We start from the raw sequence: 14,537 nt of genomic DNA, 5'->3' as shown, positions 1-14,537 counted from the left end.
GATGTGTGAGATTTTGTCACACATCCCTATTCCCTCTCCCACAACTGTAAAAGATCAAGTGGGATCTGCAGGAAGAGAAGGCAAAACACGAAGCGTTATGAGAGCACACGACTGGGTGTATGTGTCCGTGTGTGTGCGTGTGAGCATGTGTGTGTGTGAGTGTGTGTATGTGTGGGTGTGTGTACGTGTGTGTGTGTGAGTGTGTATGTGTGTGATTGTATGTGCGTGTGTGAGAAAGTACCCTACATTTATATTGTGACATTGTGTTGAATGAGTCCAACATGGTTATGGCGTGTGACTGATCAAGTTTTATGTGTTAATGACACAGGCACTGCCTGCCTGCCTGCCTGCCTGCCTGCCTGCCTGCCTGCCTGCCTGTCTGTCTGCCTGTCTGTCTGTCTGTCTGTCTGTCTGTCTGTCTGTCTGTCTGTCTGTCTGTCTGGTGGTGATGTTAGGGGCGGATGTAGAAACTACCGAAAAGTTGTTCACATATCTAAACCAAAATTAATCATTGACACATAGAACATTAAATATAATTTGCATATATAATACATGTCACTGTCTTTGAATATTAATAATTCCATATTACAATCAATTAGAATCATCTTGTGTGAACCATTTGGCATAATGCGTCTGGTAAATTACAGACATAGCTACCTACATCTGTATTAGTCCTAGAACTGTGTATTTCTTGTCTTTGATTATCAGCTGCACTTAGCTACATTTATTTGTAAATAATTTATTATCATTTGTAAGTCACTTTAGATAAAAGTGTCTTGACTAAGTGTACATGTTGTGTTATAATTGTTATTTCAAAAGAACGTGATGTGTGTGATTGAGCTTCAACAGGTCCACTGTTCCTACATATGAGTAGCGCGTGCTAAGTTGAAAAGTTGTAAAACAATATGGATCCCCCCTCCTTACACAACACCTCCTTTTGGACATCAACTTCAACTTCATCATGAGGGTTAATAAGAAGTTATGTGAGGGAAATTCATAATTCTCAATGATTAAACTGAATCCTTGAGGAAACTGACATTTCACGATATTTATGCTACACTTGTGTCAAACCATTCTGTATGTTTAAAACTGAATCTTTTGTGAACTACTTTGAAGATGATGTAATAATGTAATATTTTATTTAAAACGTGGAGGAAAGTTCAAATTCTGGACAATATTCTACTATTCCTAACACTAATTAATTAGCTCTTAATTAAAACTTTCAATTTTTGCGCCTTCGTACTTTTTAGCACTGGGGAGTACATCTTTATGAACACAAGGTTATTACTCACCTGTGGGATGTGTTGCAAAACAACGCTTGATATGTCAAGTTATGTATTCCTCCAAAATAGTTTTTCTCTTAATGTCAATCCTTGGGAATATCAGGATTCGCTTCTTCACGGGAACACGTTTAAAGGAAAGCGAACCAGGTCGAAGCAACTGTTCGAAAAAGAGAATAAACATGCTGATGTTCAAGTTGCATCTACAAGAGCAGAGCACAACTAATGTATTATTTCGGTCAATGAGATGCTAATGTAATTATTATAATCAAATCGTGTCTTGCAAAGACATCCCGGGCACTGAAAATGGCACGCGATATTGTGTGCCATTCCTTAATTCCTTACATCCCTCACGACGTAGCGAGTTCCACGGAAAAATGCAAAAAATGACAATGATCTGAAAACTTCACGGAGAGAGCGGCATCCAAACTTTAACGAAAGCTCTTACACAAAGAAAGCAAATTCATAGTTACTCACCTTTATATGGAAAACACTTCTGTGTTATTTTACACTAAATTACTTTTAAATTTTGATTCTTGATTTTTGGCGCCTTATAGTTTTCAGTAATATTTCTCCTGGTTTGACAGTATAAGTGGAATGTTAAGTATGACTTTGGTATGAAATCAACGCACTACACTGGAAAACCAAGGAAAAAAAACACATTGGAGGAGGAGCCATTGTCTAGCGTCAATCATCATCCTAGTGGGCAGTGACTTTACTCCGGTCTCCACCCCTCATGCAGAGAGGACTGGTCATGTTAAGAACCTTGTCTTTTTTTTTACAGTGACAACACAGCACGCAGCCTGTTTATATTGATATACATATATATATGATTATGAATATCAAATGAACACCTCTACATAGTTGCCATAGTTTTATCGCATCTTTTGCGCCGTAAACACTTACGCTACTGTAACTTTACATTAGCTATAACTGTTTGGTTTTATGTATTACTAAATTATGCTCACTTCGATAAGTTATTTCATGTTCTTTGAAAATTGAATGTGTGTCTGTGTGTGTCTGTGTCGGTGAGTGTGTGTGTGTGTGTGTGTGTGTCTGTGTGCGCGCGCGCCAAATCACACGCATCTATTGGCTCATAACAGAAGGAAATGTCACATATTCACTGCTCGATCTGCTGGTCTAACGCGTTACTGCATCAAAGGGTTCAAACTGACAAACCAAAGTGTTCTGAACTGACACCTCGAAGATTAACCGATTAACCATCTTTTGTGTGAAATAATTGTCCAATATAATGAATTATAGAACTACAAATGCATTAACGTTATTTCCACTCATTTTGGACGAGTTAAAAAATAGAAAAATAAAAAACTAACTTCGAGACTCCTTGCATCTGTCCCGAGAGGGAAGGCTTTGTGCCTGCGAGTCCGGACAACTACGGCAGGTTCAGACAGGTAACACACACCTCTCTCTCTCTACTCTTCCTCTCTCAACTCTCCAATCTCTCTCTCTCACTCTCTCTTTCCCGCGAGCTGTTTGGACAAACTGGTTTTTCATCCTAAACTCTCTCGCTCTCTCCGCTCTCTCTTTTCCGGATCTTTCTACGAGGAGTCGGCATGTTCTCCTCGTGCTCACATGGATTCCCTCCGCAAATAACCCCGATATCAAAACTTGCAAAACAGTTCTCTCTCCTGCCCGTTTCCCTGCCCAGGACATGGGCGAGTACCTGGACTGGGCCCCCGGGAACTGTTAATAATGTTTAATGAAAATGGGTCCGATACTTTTAAGTTTCATAAACAAGTGCCTTGAGTTAGGGGTTGTTCCTGGATGTCTAAAACATGCATCAGTGCAATCAAGACCTATTTCTAATCTTTTAACCAAAATCTTAGATAAAGTAGTACTATGTCAGTTTCAAACATTTTTCATCAACAACATTTTTGACATATTTTAATCTGGCTTTAGAAAATTTCACTCTACTGAAACGGCTCTTGTTAAAGTGCTGAATGACATTTTCTTGGCCACTGACTCTGGAGACTCAGTTGCACTGGTACTTTTGGACGTAAGTGCTGCATTTGACACGGTAGACCATAATGTCCTGCTGTCTCGCCTAGAACACATAGTGGGCATCAAAGGTTCAGTCCTACATTGGTTCCAGTCCTACCTGACAAATAGGAGCTTTTCAGTTAACGTTGGTAACCATCGATCGCCCTCTGTAAAGCTGACGTGTGGGATTCCTCAAGGCTCCATTCTGGAACCTATGTTGTTTTCCTTATATATGCTGCCCCTTGACACTGTTTATAGAAAATATGAATTCAATTATCATTGTTATGCAGATGACACTCACATTTATTTTCCACTGAAAATAAATAGCACAAAAAAATAGCTTAGAACAGATGACTGCCTGCCTTGATGACGTGAAAGCATAGATGTCTTTGAATTTTTTTGTTCAAATGAGAGTAAGACCAAGGTTATGGTGTTTACATCTTCCAGTGTACATAACACAACAAATGTGGATTTTGGCATTTTGGAATCCTATGTTTAACCATATGTTAAAAACTTGGGTGTGGTACTGGATAGTGCGCTAAAGCTTGATAGACAGGTGAACCAAGTTGTGAAGGCAAGCTTTTACCAACTCCGAACCTTTCGCAAATTTTGAAAAGGTTGTACATGGTTATATCACTTCAAGGCTGGACTACTGTAACTCGCTGTATTTGAGGATCAGTCAATCATCCATTAACCGTCTTCAGGTCGTCCAAAACGCTGCTGCCCGAGTTCTGACAAGAACTCGAAAATGGGAACATATAACTCCTGCCCTTCAGAAACTTCATTGGTCTGTGTGCCACAGAATTAATTTTAAAATCTTGCTTTTAGTTTTTAAATCAATAAATGGGTCAGCACCGTCCTACCTTTCTGACCGGCTGACAGTCCATCAACCATAAGAGTTTTGAGATCTGCAAACTGAGGCCTCTTAATAGTTACTAGAGCGAGACTTCAGACTACAGGAGATAGAGCATTCTCTATTGCTGCTCAAGAATTTGGAATAATCTTCCTCTGGAAGTTAGAACAGCTCCTTCCTTGTCCATTTTTAAAGTGAGGTTAAAGACCTTTTTAATTTGATTTGTCATGTTAATGTTGATGCGGTTATTCTGTTTGTCTGTGTCTCCTGTTGTGGTCCTATTTTAGCAATCTGTATAGCACATTGGTTAACGGAAGTTGTGTTTAATTGTGCTTTATAAATAAAGTGATTGATTGATTCATTAATAACGGCTGCCCTCTGCTCCTGGCTGCTCTCAGAGGAGTGACAACAGCATGGGAGACATGCAGAAGGGTCTGCTAAATGAATACCATGTCAACGTAAATGACCCTGTTGAAATGTATTGGAAACATATAAACACAGTCACATGTAAAGAGGACAAGACATTCATAAGTAAATGTGTTTTACTTTAATTTTAAAGACAAACACTTCTCACGTACAGTGTGATTCTGGTTGTATGCGTTGTAAAGGCTGTTTATAACAAAACTAAAACTATACATATTATGTAAGCACAGGAACTCAACTCTAAGATATAACAATAATCCATCTAATAAAATGCTTTATTATTACTTTGTAAAGGCAACCTTAAGGTAAAAGTGTTGGAGTTTAGTAGCAATGGGTGTCAATGATTTCAGTTATGTTTTCTCTCTTGCCTCAATCAAACTCCAGATTGCCCAAGAGAGTTACGTTCAGCCAAGGCAGATTTACCTGAATGACAAAACATCTCAATGAAAGTTCAAAAGTTCCAAAGTTAAGAGCTGCAGATTTGCAGTCAGTGCAACAGTTAGGACTGAGCTGTCGAACATCCTGCAGCTGCAGGGGGGACAGTATGGAATTAAAACTCCTTCAGGTATAAAGTAATAAAACTGATAGTCAGTTGGGATGCATTGTTATATATAAAGACATAACTCCTAAATAATAAATGACGTTAATATTGAAACATATATGTTATACTATTTTCTTGCGGTAGTACCATTGTTTAACCTATAATAAAGACTTATTGAAACTAATAGTGATATCGGACTTTCATTGCAATGAATGAGGGCACATTTTATACATAACTTAATGATTGCTAATAGACAGTTACGCTCTCATGCATCTTAGCCTGCTGCTGTGCGGGCAGCTGACAGACGATCCTCTGACTTTGATGATGGTTCAGAAAGTCTTCGTTGTGTCTTCCTCATCCCAGAGAAAATGCCCACAATGGGAGACAACTCTTACCTCATCATTGAAATTCCCAAGACGAACCTCGTTCAGCATCAACTTCCTGTTTCAGCGTCCACTTCCTGTTTCTACAATCACACCACACACAACAGCCACACTCGGCCTCTCGTGTAGCAAAAGAGGTCATAGGGTCATCGTCAGTGTGGACACACCCACGCCAGCACAGACCCTTCCCTGCGCCAGGTGTTTCACCCTGCAGGTCTCCATCCCCCGCTCCCCTGTCCATCCATCACTTCCACTGTGGCTGCCCTCCGTCCCTCCACCTCACCTCGCCGTCTGAGGGCTGTGAAGGCTGGTCGGGCCGGACGTTTGGTCGACCAGGAAGGACCGGTGCCGTGTCAGTGTGTGTGTGTGGAGGGGGGGGGGCACCGGGGCCGGAGACTTCCTGTTTACTCACAGGCTATCTTCCCATCGAAGCTGGACAGAGCGATGGCGAAGGCCTGAATAGCACACATGGGGTAGCTGTAGTCCAGCGTGAAGACATCGTCGGCAACGCGACCAAACTGCATCACGATGTAGTCCACTGAGAGAGGAGGGAGAGCCTTGGAATTATCCGAAAATATCTCTACCTTTAACAATGAGTGGAATAATGTCACACGATATAGTTTTTTCATAAACGTTATGATAACCCTCTAATCAGTGGAAGAACCTGCTCAGTTCCTTGTGACGCGTGCTCACCATCTTTGGTGTGGACGATCTGGAAGTTCTTAATGGAGGCCTGAGTGACTCTGCCGTTGAAGTTCAGCACGTGGGACGACGTCTCCTCGTTCCAGACTGGAGTCTTGTTCCGCAGCTCGATGAGGTTCTCCAGGTTCCGATTCTGGTGCCGGATCAGCAGCCCGTCGTTGTCCTGGAGGAGGTGAGCACAGCTCTCTTCATCAATCACACGGTAAACAGTCAGTTAGCAAGCAGCGTCAACTGTCCAGGGTAGCGGGTGCAGTCGTTTTTGCACTGTGCCTGGTAAATGCAAACATTTTTTATTTTGTATTTGACCACTGAAATGCTATTAGAACTGTACACTCCTGATTCTGTATTTCATGCTGTACATTAAACACTATATGAATGTCACATTGGGTAAAGCATCTTTGAAAGGAGAAAAAAAAACGGTTAGCTATAAGCATGTAGAAGCCAACAAGGCAAAACTGAAATCCTGTCAACCCATGAATGACTTAACTTCCTACATGTGATAGGGAGAGAGGGGGAGGGGAGGGGTGGGGAGGTGTTGGAGAGGTGGTGGAGACGGGGAAGGGTGGAGAGGGGTGAAGAAGGGTGGAAAGGGGTGGAGAGGGGGAGAGGTGGTGAGAGGTGGAGAGGGGGAGAGGTGGAGAGGTGGAGAAGGGGATGGGTGGAGAGGTACTCACGGTTCGGGGTCGGATGGGAACTCTCTCGCTGTCCTTGTTCATCCCTGGTATCACCACCGTCATCCTCCTCGGCCCCTTCATCCCCAGGACGTTGGTTTCCTGCACATACAACACAAATACAACACAAGTATAACACAAAAGCAACGCAAATACAGCCATGCAGGACAAGTACAACAGAAGCCCCACCGCTCAAGACCGCCCGGTCCCATCACAAGCTCTTCTCCTGCCTGGCCCCCCAGTGGTGGAATCAACTCCCCACCTCCATCAGAGACACAGACTGTCTCTCCACCTTCAAGAGAAGGCTCGAGACGCACTTGTTCTGGGAGTACAACGCTACTTAGGAATGGTTTGCTGAACCCAATGCAAGTTTCCCCAAGGATCTCAATGACTCTTGCTGAGAGACTTGTTGCTCTTGTTGGTTAGTGGTAACTGATTTAAACTGTTGTATTTGCTGCGAAATATTCTATTTTAGTTAATCTTATTTTTATTTTTACTGTTGCTTGCTTTTTCTACATGTACACTTGCACTTAGAGATTCATGTTGTTTAATTGTAACTTGCTTAACTACATGCTCTTATGGTTCTTCCCTTTGGCACTTATTTTTTGGTTGTTCACAATGTGTACTTCTTGTTTTTGGCTACCCGCAATGCTTTGGGGCTATCTTGTTGTTATTATCAGTGACCTATGCACTTTGTAAAGCTCTCTCTTGGAAGTCGCTTTGGATAAAAGCGTCTGCTAAATGAATAAATGTAAATGTAAGCCTGGATCACAAAAGTCAAGATACATCAAGGAAAAGTCAAGGTCTCAGTCGATTCTTCACCTTCATTTTCAAACGGAGAACGACACATACTGTAGATGTGTTCCCAAATACCTTAGACCACGCTGCTACCCAGATTCCTGAGCGTGTAAATTACATTTACATTTAGCAGACGCTCTTATCCAGAGCGACTTACAGTAGGGTGAACTGCCTTGCCCAAGGACACAACGTCATTTTGCACGACCGGGAATCGAACCAACAACCTTCTGATAAATAGTCCGACTCCCTAACCGCTCAGCCATCTGATCCCCACCACATGAGCACATAAATGAACACCACATGAGTCCGTCTTACGTAAATGATGGCAGCAAGCTCCTGGCGAGCGTTGGACATGTCTGGCAGGGCTCGGTCTGGGTTCAGGGCGTTGTCAAACACTGTAAACTTGGTCCCCATGAGGTTAGACCTGCAGGACACATCAGCGCTCATGAGGGACGTCTGGAGCTGGACGGGCTGCTGGCAGGCGAGCCATGTTCTGTTGTGCCGCTGTGCAGTTTCTCAAAACAAACAAAACTACTAAACAAATGTCCAGGAGTACCTCAACTTTCCAATGAAGTTTTCTCCACCTCTTGATAGGTCCGTGGGGTCTATGGAGATGACATAGTTGGATGTGGTGCTTTTTTTCCTTTTCCTTCCAGCCAGGAGGAAGACCTGCGGAAGCACATACATTTACCACATCAATACGTTATCATACAGTTCATAAAAACGTATTATTCCTGAAGATTTGTGAGGAAACATCCCCTAGTACCCTCTGACGGACGCTCACCTTCTTGTCGTTGTCCAGATGGAGGTAGTATGTGGGGTACAGGCCCTTGTCCATGCCTCTCTTGTCCCGGGTCACCCTGCATTTGACGGTCACCCCCTGCTGGGCAGGCTGGAGAACAAACTCCTCCAGGTTGTCAAACTCGATATCAGGAGAGGGAGGTCTCTCTTCCTGAGTACGGAGCACAGGGGGTTAACTGGACAACGACTAGGGATAGATCATGTTACTATTAGCAGGAATGCTTTCCATTTATAATGGAAATTGTAACGTAAACTGTAATGTCAACTTTAATACTTTAAGTACTGTAAAATGAAAAAGTAAAATAATCTGATATCATCTGGTGTGTTGTATACTTTATAAACAAGCTGTAGCGAAGTCCTATCAAAACATACAAACCTTTTTGCCTTTCTTCCCTTTACCCTTCTTCTTCTTCTGCGTCACTTCTGAGTCAGAGTCATCGCTCTCCTCTGCTTTGGCTGCGGCACAGGAAGTGACATCAGAGACATGAGAGGCACAGGAAGTGACGTCAGAGACATGAGAGGCACAGGAAGCAACATCAGAGACATGAGAGTTCATTCGCTGAATTTACCGATGGAGACCCAACCACCCAACCACCGTTCCTTCCAAACTCTCTACTGCACCTTTCTTCTTGGTCTTCTTGTCTTTGTCCTTGTCTTTGTCCTTGTCCTTGTCCTTGCCCTTCTCCTTGTCCTTGCCCTTCTCCTTGTCCTTGCCCTTATCCTTGTCTCCTCCGGCCTGGAACATGGAGGCAGGGTTGGAGTTGGTCTTCTTCTTGGTCTTGCTCGGCTTCGTTTCAGGTTCACTGTCATCGCTCTCCGATTTAGCTGCTGTTAACAGAACTACAAGTTACAATCACATGGAAACCACCCGGGGCTGTGTATCCTCCAGCTTGTCTGGTGGGGACTACATGTAGTTTTGTTTTTGACACAAAAGACAGATAAGAATTGGTTGGTTACAGGGACTTTAGATGTTTGTTAAGTCTCTGCTACGAGAGCTCCAACCTTTTTTTTTGGTCTTGGAGTCTGTCTTTGAATCTCCATTTATCTGGAACATGGACGCCGGCTCCTTTTTAGTCTTGGATTTGCTCTTTCCTTCAGAGTCCTTGTCATCTGACAGTGACACAACACAAATATCAACACACATATGCATCTCTCCCAACTGAACAGCAGATATTGGCCGGTACAAAATCCAGTACATACAGTGCTGGGAGTCTTATGCACAAATGAAAAAATAAAAAAGTGAAGCAAAAAAATGCTTTAAGACATAATGAAATGAAAAGACTGAACAAAAATGATCAATACTGCTAATTTATACTGCAGCACAAATACAGAAGACAAAAATATATATAATTAAGACAATATAACCTTGGGTGCCTAAGACTTTTGCACGGTAATGTATACATGTTGGACTTTCTGTAGAAAACACAAAGAAATAGGTGGTCGAAAAAGACTGGTGTAAGTGAACCTTGTATGACTGGCTCTCACGTGGCGTGGTTAGGTATAGTCTACCACTTAGCTGTTGGTCTAGCAATTCCACTCACTCACCAGTACACAATGAAATCTAGCCATAATCCTCTTAGTGATGGAAAAGCCAGGTCTTACTCATGTTGTCTTGAGTAACCCCTTTTCAGAAAATTGCTTTTCTACACCTGCTCACCTTTAGATTTGGACTTCTTCTCTTTCTCCTTGCTGTCATTCTCCTTTGAGGCCTTTTTTTTGGTCTTTTTCTGGGGTGTGTCTTCCTCATCATCCTCATCGTCGTCTGTGTCCGAACCTGGTGCAAAACATCAAAATGAATTACGTTTCTGTTTATGATGACTGATTTGTAGTATTTAAATGAAGTATGATGCTGAAGTCTAAGTGTTATGTCTTGATGCCTCAGTTCTTACTTTTCTTCTTCTTTGGAGCGCTTTTTGTCTTCTTCTTCGGTTCTGGCTTCTCTTTCTCTGCCTCCTCTTTCTCCTTCTCTGGTTTCTTTTTCTTTACCTTCTTGCCATCTATTTTACGATTGAAGAGGATATTGATAAATAAATTCAACGTAATATTTGGGGGTAACTTAAGTTAAGGGGGGGGTGGTGGAGTCAGGACCCCACCAATCCTTCCTCAATTTAAAAACTAAGTATCATATGTAAGGGAAGAGGCCCCGGGGAAGACCCAGGACATGCTGGAGGGACTATGTCTCTTGGCTGGCCTGGGAACGCCTCGGGGTCCCCCAGGAAGAGCTGGTGGAAGTGGCCGGGGAGAGGGAAGTCTGGGCCTCCCTGCTTAGGTTGCTACCTCCGCGACCCGACCCCCGGACAAGCGGTAGATGACGACGACGACGAGTGTCATATGTATCAATATTTCAAACTGGCATGGTGTCGGACGGCTCTTACTCTGAACAGCAGGACTTTCGTCTCCTGAGAGGTCCTCATTCTTCTTGCTCTTGGTCTTCTTCGGCTTGGCGTCCGTGCCGTTGGTCTGGGCAGGGACAGACTCTGCCTTCTTCTTCTTTGGTTTCTGCAATTCGTGTCCTACAGAAAGAAGAATCATGGATGAGACTGATATAGAGACTGATGAAATATTGTGTGAAATACACGTATGGCCTTGGTATTGAGATGATTTGGGACATGGAAGGACTCCACACGGACTGTGACTGACAGAGCCCTGCTGTCAAACATCATTGAGCAGTTTTTAAAAAGTCAAATAATGAACAGTTCAGATGAAGAATTCTGTCAAGTTAAATAACTGTATTTCCCATGATAACACTTTTCTGGGATCTAATAAGTTTTTTTCACAATGTATGCTTCATGTTTTGGCTGCTTGCAATGTTTGGGACTACCTCGTTGTTATGATCAGTGACCTATGCTCTTTTGTAAAGCTCTCTCTTGGAAGTCGCTTTGGATAAAAGCGTCTGCTAAATGTATAAATGTAAATGTAAATGTAATAGAAATGTTCTCATTGAACATTAGACCACCACTTTGCATAGTATTGTTCAGTCTTTATACACTAATGTAGGACAAACTGGCACTAAAGGATCGTTCAAACTTACCATCCAGGAGTTGTGGATGCAAGCAGAGGGCAGGAAGAGAAGAAGCAAGACACAATCAGCATTTTGTAACAGCAGGTCCAGCCACTAGGCAGGAGGCTGAGAAGGAGGTCACCGTGATCCTGGCCCTTTGAACACTGACGGTGAAGCGGCCTAATCCTCTTACATCCACGGCACACATCCACGAAAGCTATTTCTGTCCTTCCCTCAGACAATCTGACACTCGGGTAATGAGAGTTAAACTGGAGGGTTCACACATGAACCCAGACGAAGAGCTCTGCTTTGTCTGTGACACCTTACTGTAAATTGCTAACCCTCCACCGATAAAACACAGATTGCCTAGCAACACACCTTGGATCAAGTGTGGAAAGGTTGCATGACCTGTATCTACTGTGGTCGGATCAGTATGGGATCCATTACCCAGCATTCTAGCCATTGTTTGAGGTCTCCCTCAGAAGCACATTATTGTTTGTTTGGAAAGACTTCCACTGTAAGGTTGTAAACATTTTAACTGGAAAGACAAGATGGATATATACACCTGGGGCATCTGTACTCCACACTCTATGTTTTCTGTGCTATATAGCTATATTGCTTTTCGCCAGATAGCAACATTTCAACAGATCCTAACATTGCGGGCTTTGTTGGTGATCTAGTGTTTTGCTTCCCTCTGGAAAATGAGCATCAAACATAAGTGTATTTATCCCCTAACCCCTTCTTCCTCTCTGTGAAGCGCATTGTGTAGCCTCCTGGTATGAAATGCGCCATATAAATAAAGTTTGATTTGATTTGTATAAATAAATGAAGCACAAAGTGATTATTATAAAACAAATGATGTGACGAGAAGGCCCTTAACGAGCAAGCCCTGTGATGATGTGATAATGTGATGATGTGATAATGTGATGATGTGATAATGTGATAATGTGATGATGTGATAATGTGATGATGTGATAATGTGATAATGCACGACTGTGGTCATGTTTGCCACCTTGCACTATTCCTAGAGTCTCTGGTGACATGCCAGCATGCTTGTTGAGTAACAGACACAGTTTTTTTCAAAACTCTTTGGCATCTCATGAAGACCAACTACCTCACAACCAAACTATAACGGTGAACTCAGTACTTACAAAGCAGGGAAAAAAGAGCCTAAAACTACAGATGCGCCTCATCATTTAAAGCTTCATATGAAGCTGATCATCATTTAAAGCTTTATATGAAACTGATCATCATTTAAAGAATCATATGAAGCTGATCATCATTTAAAGCTTCATATGAAGCTGATCATCATTTAAAGCTTCATATGAAGCTGATCAGCATTTAAAGCTTCATATGAAGCTGATCATCATTTTCAGTTGCATCTTATTTCACAGCAGAGTAGCCTGGAGGTATTTTAACTGCGATGATGCTAACGTAACTAACGTTAATGACCCAATGATTAATGGTTCTTTTATGAACATATCCATAATTGGCATTTCATTCTCTAAGAAAAAAATACAACTTCATACACTGTTTGAACCTTGCTCCTTGAACCAAACCTTAATTAAATCCACAAGTCTTTTACATAACAAAACATGCTATACAAAAACAGGGAGGAAGTTTCCAGCATGAATCACTTTTCCCCCGTGGACGTTCTCACCCCACCCACCCTCACCATCACCCAAGACCCATCCCTAACCAAAACACCCCTTTCATCCCTTTCCAAAACACCCCCTTTCTCCACAAAGATAGAGAATCGTCACACATTTACCTTCTCCGTAGACATCCTGACCAGCGAGCGAGCCTCAGGCTTGTCTATAAAGGTGAGACGCTGGGGTCTGTTCACTGGAGATTAGAGGAGCTGCCTGACCACAGGCCTCCATCAGCAGAAAGTTGCTAATAGGATTGAGGTGTAAAGCCATCTGCTAGGCGGTGACACGTCCCCATGAGGCCCTGCCCTGGCGGGAGGGGACAGGGAGGAGCTCCCGGGGTACCTTGGTGTCTCCTGCACCACACAGGCCTGACTTTCCTCAGTGGAAGCTTCTTTAGATGCAAAACAACCTGTGGAACTTATCACAGCTTACGTAGGCTTACGCTCTCACTCTCTCTCTCTTTCTCACACACACACACAACTGCAGTACAAACACATACACACACACGTACAGTACACACACACATGCAGTTCACACACAAAAGTACAGTACACACACACAGTACACACACACTGTTATCCATCTCTGTTTTTGAATTGTGAAATCATTATCTTGAAGCCTGGTAAAATATAACATTACTTTAAATATGAGTATAAGATACAAATATATAAAAATATATATAAATTTAGGTTTTCCTTTTTTGTAACGTGTTCTAACCTTCAAAACCTGCAAGCCTCCTCTCCACTCTGCTAGGAAAAACATCCGTGTTAGTGAGAGGATCATCATCCTGCACCATGACAGGGTGGCAGGCAGAGGCGTTAACAGGTCAGATGTGTGGGAACCGGGCATAACCTGCCTTCAGCCCTACTTTTCCCCTACAGCTTACGGCTTTAGCCCCACTTGGCTGGCGTGTGTGGAAACGAAGCAGGTCGTGGCTAATATTAGCAACAACGAGGCGTCAAAGATGGAGGCAGGAGGAGAGACAGCCCAGAGGTGATAAACAGACACATATCTGACCGTCCGTTGAATTAGCGTTCGCGGAGACCTATAACCCCTAGCTGCAGCACAGACTAGGGCAGGGAGAGGATATCCAATTGAGTCAAAGAGCACCTTCTGCTGGAGACAATAAGTAAAAACACTCCTTAAGTTCATGTTATAAAAGCTAAATTGCACCACATATCATAGAATGATAAAGCAAATGAATACTAATCTGTACAAAAATAAAATGGAAACTTATTCAATACTACTTTCTTTGTTTATAGTGTAGTAGGCCTATACTGTGTAGCTCTCAATTCAACAGTGCTTCTAAAAATAGTCACACATTTTCAGGTTATTTGTCTGCACACCCCTCCAAAAACACGACAGTCAGACTGAAATTTTAATTTGAGCAGAAACGGATCCATCATATTTTCCCAGCCGTCTTGGTCCATC

General features: G+C 42.6%; 2 protein-coding genes across 5 annotated transcripts in view; both read right to left on the bottom strand.

Annotated features, from left to right (window-relative positions):
• Nucleotides 1-1,933, bottom strand: part of LOC124471723 (transcriptional enhancer factor TEF-5-like) — a 31,417-nt gene extending 29,484 nt beyond the window's left edge. For 2 of the 4 annotated variants that reach the window (XM_047026313.1, XM_047026316.1), the window contains exons 1-2: nucleotides 1,758-1,931; nucleotides 1,293-1,440 (exon numbers count right to left, since the gene is read on the bottom strand). The gene's annotated coding sequence lies outside the window, so the exon portion shown is untranslated. Of the gene's footprint in view, nucleotides 1-1,292; nucleotides 1,441-1,757 lie in introns of all 4 variants that reach the window. The other 2 variants (XM_047026314.1, XM_047026315.1) reach the window with 2 other exon arrangements.
• Nucleotides 1,934-5,885: 3,952 nt separating this feature from the next.
• On the bottom strand, nucleotides 5,886-13,900 carry LOC124471249 (tubby-related protein 1-like). The gene is made up of 14 exons (XM_047025670.1): nucleotides 13,824-13,900; nucleotides 13,226-13,586; nucleotides 10,829-10,952; nucleotides 10,343-10,450; nucleotides 10,111-10,227; nucleotides 9,456-9,563; nucleotides 9,075-9,281; nucleotides 8,830-8,909; nucleotides 8,437-8,604; nucleotides 8,209-8,321; nucleotides 7,968-8,076; nucleotides 6,858-6,956; nucleotides 6,175-6,346; nucleotides 5,886-6,019 (listed from the first exon to the last, which is right to left on the bottom strand). Exons 2-14 carry the CDS (start codon nucleotides 13,238-13,240, stop codon nucleotides 5,886-5,888), a joined length of 1,554 nt encoding a protein of 517 aa, XP_046881626.1. The 5' UTR covers nucleotides 13,241-13,586; nucleotides 13,824-13,900.
• Between the last annotated feature and the right edge of the window lie 637 nt (nucleotides 13,901-14,537).

The sequence above is a fragment of the Hypomesus transpacificus genome, chromosome 9 (genome assembly GCF_021917145.1).
Source record: "Hypomesus transpacificus isolate Combined female chromosome 9, fHypTra1, whole genome shotgun sequence".
NCBI classification, from domain to species: domain Eukaryota; kingdom Metazoa; phylum Chordata; class Actinopteri; order Osmeriformes; family Osmeridae; genus Hypomesus; species Hypomesus transpacificus.
This window is presented reverse-complemented; position numbering and strand designations above follow the sequence as displayed.